Source organism: Magnolia sinica, chromosome 9, assembly GCF_029962835.1.
Source record: "Magnolia sinica isolate HGM2019 chromosome 9, MsV1, whole genome shotgun sequence".
Lineage (NCBI taxonomy): Eukaryota > Viridiplantae > Streptophyta > Magnoliopsida > Magnoliales > Magnoliaceae > Magnolia > Magnolia sinica.
The window spans coordinates 9179974-9189949 of record NC_080581.1 but is presented as its reverse complement, the minus strand read 5'-3'; the positions used below and the strand labels follow the sequence as shown (position 1 = coordinate 9189949).

Sequence of the window (9976 nt, the reverse complement as noted above, 5' to 3'; positions counted from 1 at the left end):
ATCAATATATTTTTTCATCCTAGTGCAGCTTATTTATTCGTCCTTCATGGATGCATATCCTTTTATCTATTCTAGTTTAAATCTCCATTGCTCACCAGCGTAATGCTGCTCATAGTGTAGGGATGTAGTTTTTATCCTTAGCTTATTTCTTTATCTTTTATCCATAGCATCTTGTTGGATTGGAAGGAAGATTGTTCAATTTTAAATGGAAGATTACGGGGCTTTCTTGCTATGTATTAAATGATTCCGCTAGTCATCTTGCTACGAAGTTTAATCCACACCCACCCGATGATGAACAAATAGCCAAACCATGAGTGTCTCACTATGTGCTCGATTCCCACCAAGTCCACGAATAGACCATCATCCCATTGGCCATCTTGCCATGAAGCCTAGTTTTAAACCAAGCAATAAACAAATTATTAAAGTCATCAGTCATCTTACTACGAAGCCCGGTTCTAAATCGAGTAACGAACAGACGACCACCCATACTTCACAATTGTCGTGCTACGAAGATTAGTTCATAATTGGGTGTCAAACGGATTGTCGTCCTTCAAAGTTGATCGTGAGTATCTCTATTGTAAAACTATTAATGAAATACTTTCAACTTTTATCTTCTTTCTCTATTGTTTTGTCATTGAACTACGGTTACAATCATATTAAACATTAAAGATCTTTAAGTTGAAATGCAATAAAAAGAATCCATTTGAAGTACGAACCATCTTCTTTGCAAATCTCTTGATCTCACACAATTGATAGCTGGCTAGATGACCAATTTTCATAGATCTGGTCTTAAGTGGTCTATCTCAACGCCTAGGATCACAAGGTTTTTGGTTTGAATTAAGCCGCATCTGATTATGACATGCCTGACCTGCATGCACGACGAGACTTGAGTCAAACAATCTGATCATTATGATTTTTTCAAGGCCACTTGAACCGAACGGACAGTCTAGATAGGTGATGCCGTCCACCAAATTCACCCATGTGCATGGTAAGGCTCCGATGCACTCACCCCACTAGATCATTACTCTACATGTATTACAAGCCACTAACATACAAGAAGAAAATTGCTTAACAAGCCAGGCATGGGCTTGACAAACTCTTAATTGGGTCGAGCTCAGGCCCTAATACTTCAATTTCTGGGGCCCAGCCGTGTATCCATGGGTTGGGCCGAGTCTGTCCACATCACCACATAAACCCTATTCTCAGATGACCTGGCCAAGGCCGACTCAGTCCACATCGTATTCAGATTCTATTTACTCTTGAATTGCTTCTCATAGGCTAGAAATTGGATGATCGATCTCATCTCTGTATCAAATGGTTTGAAATCTTTGAAATGCGCCTGTTTCTACAACTGCCTGCTAGTATCCATGTAAGCCAAACAGATACATTAGCAGCTCTTCCAATCCAAAGAAAGATTGAATAGCATGCAGACGTGCATGTGGACCGCACAATGCAATCCCACTCCACGTTGGGCCGACACCGATGGTGAAATGGTGGTGATTGTACTTGTGAAAATCAATGTGCATGTGGATATGAAAAATGAGAGACAAGATGCGAAACAGGATTCGCATATGATCATGAGTCTACCAGCTTGCCCCACGTGCCGACACAGCACATGTTAGAGATCTAGACTGTTCATTTCTGTGGGCCCCACAACATGCACTGCCAAAGGAACCAGATACATGTGATTGTAGACCGTTTGACCGTTTCTTTCCAGGAGTGGGAGCCACGAGATGGGCGCACCTAACAGATTTTTGGGTTCTTGATATCATCACAAAGTTACTAAAATACCCCGATTTTTTGGGTGATTAGCACCATTATCTTTTTGTTTTATTTTTGAAAAAAAGAAAGGAAAATGAGGATCTAACCGTCCAAGTTAAAGTTGGGACATATCCACATGTGGGGGTTGTGTGTCGAACAAAAAGATGCTTGGGTGGGCCCCACATGCTTGATAGGATATCCTCATCATTTAACCATAACTGAGAGATGGGTATACCATAAAAAACCTGCCGACAGTTTGTTTTACCAAACCAACCACAGTCATATCTCATCACAAAAAGGAACAAAAAGAACAAACATGGAAACTGTCGGAAACATCACAGATGTGTGCGTGTGTGTCTATATATATATATATATATATATATATATATATATATATATAAAGGTTCTATGCGGTGTCCCATGAGGTCCAGCATCACCACCGTGCATTTGATGGTCCCTTTTAAATTATGGGATATCCCAAAAATCAGCCATATAGGAACTCAGGTTTGCCATACCATCTACAATCATGTGAAGACATGCCTAAAACATATAAAAGCACTTGGTGGGGCCCACCTGAAATTTAGATGCGTCTGAAACTTGGTTTGATCCCTCATCCAAGTGGGACACACATAATGGATGGGCTGGGTTTGTGAACCACATCTCGGTGGGCCCAACAAATGATTATGAATGTTTTAATGGGAAGGTAACCCCTCTCAACTTTTGTACTTGGTGTGGCTCACAAAAGTCATCGATTGACTTAATTTTTAAGCCTGAGGCCCAACATGGAATGGTGCATTGACTAATGGGGTAGATGTTCAACACGCATCACTGTCAACTCGAGCTCATGGGAAGTTCCCATGAGCTCGATTGCATAGAACCATTTCCCACACTCACACACCACATGTGATGTGGCCCACCATGAATGTATGTGGTTTATCCATGCCATCCATCTGTTTTTCTAGCTCATTTTAGGGAGTCCAAAATTGAAGCATATCCAAAGTTCAAGTGGACCACACCACATTAAACAGTGGGAATAATGATTTCCACTGCTGAAACCTTCCTAGGGCCCACAGTGATGTTCATTTGTCATCCAACCTATTTATAGGATCACACAAACATGGATGAAGGGAAAACACAAATATCAATGATGTTTATTTGTCATCCAACCTATTCATAAGATCACACAAACATTGATGAACCGATAACACAAATATCAGCTTTATTTATTTGTCATCCAACCTATTCATAAGATCACACAAACATGGATGAAGGGAAAACACAAATATCAGCTATGTTTATTTGTCATCCAACCTATTCATAAGATCACACAAACATGAATGAAGGTAAAACACAAATATCAGCTTGATCCAAAACAAGGGCAGTCATTCAATTCACACTGTTTCCTGTAGTGTAGACCACTTAAGCTTTGGATACGCTTCATTTTTGGGCTCAAGCCCTAGAATTATCTGGTAAAATGGATGGATAGAGTAGATAAAATACGTAGATCATGGTGGGCCCCACGGAATTTACTCACTACGCAATTCAATTCCGGATTTGTATGACCCTCTCAGCCCGAGGATCTGTATTGTCCTTGGCCTCTTGAGTTCCCAGCAGCGCAGCCCACAATCTGTTGATCCACAATGTTCGTCTCATGGGCCCCACTGTGTAGTTAGGCCATGTCCCAAAATTCTCAAAGATTAGAAGATCTTAGCTTATCTAATCTCTGGCGATCCACAATGTTAGTATCATGGGCCCCACTTTGTAGATAGGCCATGTCCCAAAATTCTCACAGATTAGAAGATCTTAGCTCATCTAATCTCCATGGATCCACAACGCTGTAGATAGGCCATGTCACAAAATTCTCACAGATTAGAAGATCTTAGCTTACCTAATCTCCACCCTTTATGCCGCTGAATGACGACCGCAGAATGTCACATCAAGGAGATTTCTGGGTTATCCACCATCCACTGTGGGGTCCATAAACAAGAACTCAGTGCCAGATGACACATGTACATATCATATCCTCGTGCCGAGGACCATATCAATCCTTGAAGAAAAAGAGGCGGCAATGAGAGAGAGAGAGAGAGAGAGAGAGAGAGAGAGAGAGAGAGAGAGTCCAGAGAGACAAAGGAAGCATCAGATATCATTTACTTTAAATAAACTGAATCAATTCAAATATACACATTACTGTTATACATCTCAGTATAAATGGATTTTGGAAAACCATAACCCAATTTCTCTCACCTTTGAAAACACTGCTAGTGTCCCACATCTTTTCAATTTCTTCAAATACACATATGGGTTGAATCTGAATAACAAGCCACACCCACCAAGCAAAAATAAAATAAAGACTCTAGTCCCACCTATAACACCAAATTCAAAGAGAAGAATGTCTATGTAACAAGTAGCCAAAAAGGACTGAAAGTGAGAGAGTTTCAAGGAGAGAGACTGATAAGAATCCTATTTGGGCAATTGGAATATGAATAAAGACTTATTTATTCGGATCGGAGGTTGCCTCCTTTTTACCCGTCGTTTGCAAAAGTGAAGATTCCAACTTCAATAGGAAGGCGTCGGCTGGACTTCCTTGCGTGAATTGAAGTCGTAGCAATAACAAGATGAGTTTTGGTGCATTGGAATGCGAATTGGATGGCTTTAAACAGATGAGTTTTTTTTTTAGTGTTCTTTTCTTGAGTTAACTCATTTGCTCTCCAATTAGATCGAGACCCACGAGGAGGAAGGACACTCCTTGGAAGAGAAGGAAGTAGAAGTGGACCCCTTGCGCGGATAAGAGGCTTCTGACCGATGCTGTGAGGAGGAGAAAGGCAAGAGCAAGTTCTTTTTTATAGATTTTGTTTGTCTTTTTGGGGGGAGGGGGTGGTTCTGATTGCTCCTTCAGCCTGTTCAGCTCAGAGAGCTCGCTCTCTGAAGCTCCTCTATGGAGTTGTGGGTGGTTCAAGGTTTTTGATTCCCTCTCTGCTGCTGCTATCAAGTCGGATTCTGATGATCGCCCTGCTTTCTTTGTGACAACCCACTCGTACGAACTACCCAACTGGAATAATCCGGACACCATGGCATTGAACTTGGTTACAGACATGGTGTTCTCGAAGAGAAGGTATGGGACGATGAAGGGGAAGGATCTCGGGGCGGGGAGGATGTTGAGGAAAGACATGAAAACCGGCACGTAGCAGATGACCCACATAGGTAGCTCAGCCTCGGGCACGAACATCGTCAGGGGGAGGATTATGCAAAACAATGTGAAAGAATAGAACGGAAGGATAAGCTTCCTCAAAAGAAAGAATAGCAATACCATATTCGCCTTCTTCCAGAAAGATATCTGCAATTCAACATCAACGGTTCCTCAGAAAATTAAGTTGAAAGTGACATGGTAGAAAAGGTCATGACTATTGAATTTGAATTGCGAAAAGTAGTATGGTAGAGAGGAAATGAGTAAATTGAAATTGAGAAAAACTTAAATGCTCTAAGCAGTGTGATGGATGATATGCAGGCACTCAGAGATTACTTAGCAATTGCATGCGTCACATGTAAGTAATTCAAATTGAAATGTCCAAATCATGGGTCCCAGTTTTGATGCATAATGAACCAAGATTTATGCTTATTTCATCATCCAACTATCAGTGTTATTGGAATGCTAAAAATGAAAATATCCAACGGTTCTATTTCAACAAACTAGTGTCCACAAATCAGAGATTAGGATTGCCCCACCAATCCGATTTTGGGACTGTAACTTAGCAACAATGGGATCCCCAATTTAGTCAGTTTAATTAAGTTAATGTATGCCAGGTGTGGAATTTCTAAGCACATGCATATCAAGCATCATATGTGCCAGAGTATCAAATAACTCCCCACTGTAATTACCTATGTTACTCTTCTTAGTAAGGGAGCTGCCCTCAAATTCTGGTGATGTTACTTTCAAGTCTGACTCAAAAGTAACATAAATGCAATTCAAAACGTAGGACCTTAATAATAATACCACAGTAATTGTAGTTTGGTTATTTCCGCAGTTGTGTAGTACCTCAATAAGATCCTGACATTTGATTCTAAAGAGGGTAATACATTTGGGTAGTTTCCATTTTATTGTAATGATTGCAATCCAATTTGATAGTGCATCCAAATATGGCTGAAGGGGATGTGAAGGCTGCAATTCTAGAGAGATGACAAACCTTGGAAGTTACAATAGCCGGAAGACATAAGCGGAAAAGGTGCATTGGACCAGAATGCCAACGATGTTGCTGTTTCCGATAAGCTTCATAAGACTCTGGAACTTCACAGAGGACCTGGAAAAGAAGTCGTAAATAGGATCACCAAACTGTAGTTACTAAGGCTGTGTTTGGATGCACAACTGAATTGAATTGAAATAATTAGTTCAATAACGAACAAATCGTAGTTACTTTAGTATCATTTGTAATGATGGAGAGCTCTCAAACTGCAGTGACGTTTGCTTGAATACATCCCAATGTATAGCAATATGATACGTTGGGGACTTTAGGCATTGGAATTGGGTTCTTTTCAATGACCCAAACCGTTTATGTGATAGGGCTCCCATAGGATGGGGGATGCCCAAAAAATCTCTCATATTGAATATTTCAAACACTTTGATTAGACAAAGGTTCATCATCCATTTTCAACGCATAGGACCCAAATTTTAAACAGTTGAAATGATTGAATTTGAGAGAACTTATTTGTTTTATATCCACCATACAAGGTGAGAAACATCATATAAACGGTTTGGATCACTAGAAGATGAGGATGACCCAAATTCAAAGGATAAAGTCATAATGTATCATATTGCAATATGTCGGGATGTAGTCAAGCAACATCAATTGCAATACCTTTCTTTCAAGCCTAACTTGAGAGTAACATAATTGCAACTTGGAGCATAGTCCTTCAATACTGACACCACAAAAGGTAACTTCAATTTGATTCAATGGTGCATCCAAACACGGCCTAAAGAAAATTATGGAAAATTGCAGTGTTAGATCAACCAGATAAGATTACCTTGACATCGTTGAGGAAGATGAATTTCCATCCGTTAAGATGGGCACGGACAGCAATGTCCATATCTTCGACAGTCGTTCTCTCAAGCCAACCTCCAGAGTCCTCCAGAGCTTTAATTCTCCAAACACCAGCAGTCCCGTTAAAACCGAAAAAATTCAAGAAGACACCATTGACCTGCTGCTCCACCTCAAAGTGAAAGCATAGATTGATGTTTTGGAGGCGGGTTAATAAGTTCTCATCCTTGTTTACGAAGGCCCACCTGGCCTGAACTAACCCCAGTTCGGGATTGTCCTGCACACCATACAATAAAATCAGCATTGATACACTAAGAAAACCACATTTTCAGTACTCGAGTGAAATTTGATAACACAGTAGCCATATGAGCTTACCTTAAAATGTGGAACTGTCTGCTTAAGGAAATCTGGGTTAGGTTGGAAATCCGCATCGAAAATTGCAACGAATTCATATCCTTTAACATAGTCACAGCTCATGGCAGACTTGAGATTGCCAGCTTTATAACCGGTCCTAACCAATCGATGTCGATAGATGATATTGACGCCCTTTTGGCTCCACTTGGACACCTCACCTTTGATTAACCATTGGATGCTCTCGTCATCAGAGTCATCGAGAATTTGAATCAACAAATGGTCTTTCGGCCAATCGATCTGGCAGACGGCAGAAATGGATTGCTCATATACCTGGGGTCAAGACCAGCTTATCAATATTCAGGAGGAATCTCTTTATGGGATATCATCAAAATTGAAACTGTTGGGAGAGTGAAAATTTTGAGTTCTCGATGACAGCATGCTTGGAACTCACATACTATAGTAGATTATTGTAAAGTTACCTCTCAAATTGGGACTTTAAAAATCACCTGGATGTGCAATGTAGTAGTTTATGCTGCATCCGGAAGTTGCCATATTTGCATTGAGTGAAATGGTACTAAGTGTACTCAATCTGGCTCCTTGCTGCATAGAGCTAAGTTGCCATTGAATCCACTTCAGTGGACTTTCTCCATTCCAACTCAATGCAGAAAGGGGTTTTCTCGTTTCCCAAACAAGCCAATTTCACAATTTCAAATTAAAAGACGACACCATTTAAACTACAGATCTAAAAGAAAAACAAGAGAACTTCAAGATACAATTGAATTAAAAAAAAAAAAAAAAGAGCAGTTGAGCTTCATACCTCTCTCTCATTGCACATCGGAATCTGAATGAGAACCATGGGATAATTACTGCTAGAACCCTCAACATCCTCTGATTTGTAGGGATCTCCTTCAATTCTAGGCTTAATCTTCTTGTACTTGATCCAAAAGCACCCAAGGCATAAGATCATCCGATCTAGTGACTGGATAAGAAAGAGAGCAACACAGAAGTTTGACAAGGCCCGAATCAATGGGGCAATGTAGTCAGTTCGGAATGACAGCCACATGAGATACACCAAATGCACCCACCCTTCGATCTCTAATGTTTGTGGAATATGCAAATTGGGTCTCTGAAAATGCCAGCCATTCAGGTGGGCCACCACCTCGAATGCAAGAATCACCAATGATACCACCAGAAATCCCCTGATGAGCCTGAACAACAGCCTCCCTTTACTCGACTTCTCTGACTCCACGGTCACTCCCTGCTGGAAAATCAACCGTTTCTTGACCGCACCAAGCAATGCCCACAAGACGCCTGCGACCCAAGTGAGGCAACCAACAGCCCGGTGAGCCCTCAGAAGCAAAACCCATGTAAATTGCTTCGCATTCTTCCCTCTATCCTTGTCCACGGGCCGGAAGGCGGCATCTGAGCCGTCAATCTCCACAACTGAGTAATTGGGGTTCTCCATCGTCACAACGACTGGAGTCCCTTTCCTTGTTTCCTTTGCCCACCAATCGGAAAAATCCAAACTTGGGGCCATTTTCCTCAAGAGAAATTCACACAAAACACCACCAAAACCTTTCCCGATTTCCCAAAATTTCACAATCCAGACCCCAAAACCAAGAAACCAAGAAAGCCCATTTCAGCTCCCACAACATAAACCAGATCTTACCCCCAAAACGTCAAAAAACACCCACTTCTAAATCAGCATTCCAAACCCAATGCAGCAACCCAAACCAACAAAACAAGAACTCTCTCTCTCTCTCTCTCTCTTTCTCTCTCTCTCTACTATTCTAACAAACTACAATAGAGAAGAAAGCAACGTTACTGGGAAAGGTTTCTGCAGTTGTAAAGCTCCAAACCATGTGGGCAATATTCAATAATATAAATATATATATCTATGAATGGAAATAAAAAAAGAAAAAGAAAAAACAAATACACCCCACTTTTTTAACCTTACAAACAAAATGTTACCATGAGATTGACTCAAGACCCCCAAAAGAAAGTTAAATGAGAACATACATCCAGTATGAACCCCACAGAAGAAAGGCCAAGATTCATTAATATCTTTGGACAAAACCCAAGTTGGGATTTTTTGTTTTTGACACCCCACTTTTTTCCTAACTTCACAAACAAAATCTCACATGAGATAGACTCAACCAACAAAAAGTTACATGAAGACACACATCTAGAATGGACTCCAAGATGAAAGGCCAAGATTGATTGATCCTTGAAGAAAACCCAAGTTAGGATTTTGATTTTTGAAGATGAACAACAACAAAATAAAATAAAAACAGAGAGATAGGGAGTAGATGAATAGTTACAGGCAATGCAGATTCATAGATCTTGATCTCCTCACAATGCAATCTGAAATATGAAAAGGCCCACCATTTTCAGATCCCTTACATATAGCATCTCTTGTGTAAAACCAGCTATATTACTTCTCAGAGTAACCATAGAAAAAGAAAGCTACTACAGTGAAAGAGGATAAAAGAGGAAAAGAAGAATACCAGCCCTTTTCATATTATTTAAAGAGAGTTGTTTTTTAAAAAATAAAAATAAAAAAAAATCCTTTTTATTCTCTCACTTTCTCACCCACATGCATGAATGGACATGTATGCATGCATGTAAGAAATCCTCATGTAAGTACAACTTGAATTACCGAAATGCCCCAAAATGTGGTGTGTTAGTAGATGGTAGTTTGGTCATTTTCAAATTACCTCCTTTAGTGAGAGCTATATACCACTGCATGTGTGTTTGCCACAACTCACCAGCTATACAGGATGCTAGCATGGACACAAATCTGGACCGTCCAAATCATGTGACCCCAACTT

The 9976-nt window shown here is 40.4% G+C and overlaps 1 protein-coding gene across 2 annotated transcripts; it reads right to left on the bottom strand.

The window, feature by feature from the left end:
- Window positions 1–3884: 3884 nt before the first annotated feature.
- Window positions 3885–9652, bottom strand: LOC131256833 (probable xyloglucan glycosyltransferase 5). Of its 2 annotated transcripts, XM_058257885.1 has the most exons (5): window positions 7963–9649; window positions 7167–7475; window positions 6778–7068; window positions 5943–6056; window positions 3885–5095 (listed from the first exon to the last, which is right to left on the bottom strand). In XM_058257885.1, the coding sequence occupies exons 1-5, from the start codon at window positions 8680–8682 to the stop codon at window positions 4454–4456; spliced, it is 2076 nt and encodes a 691-aa protein (XP_058113868.1). In that variant the 5' UTR covers window positions 8683–9649; the 3' UTR covers window positions 3885–4453. The 2 variants fall into 2 exon arrangements, with proteins under 2 accessions (XP_058113868.1, XP_058113869.1); XM_058257886.1 differs by lacking the exon at window positions 5943–6056 and having other exon boundaries at window positions 7963–9652.
- Window positions 9653–9976: the final 324 nt, after the last annotated feature.

Bases quoted from the DNA above. Each gene is read 5' to 3' on its own strand.
- LOC131256833 (XM_058257885.1), bottom strand. From the start codon at position 8,682: ATGGCCCCAAGTTTGGATTTTTCCGATTGGTGGGCAAAGGAAACAAGG. The intron at 7,069-7,166 runs GTAAGCTCATAT...TATGGTGTGCAG, and splicing joins AGACAGTTCCACATTTTAAG to GACAATCCCGAACTGGGGTT. The intron at 5,096-5,942 runs GTTTGTCATCTC...GTTGAATTGCAG, and splicing joins CGGCTATTGTAACTTCCAAG to ATATCTTTCTGGAAGAAGGC.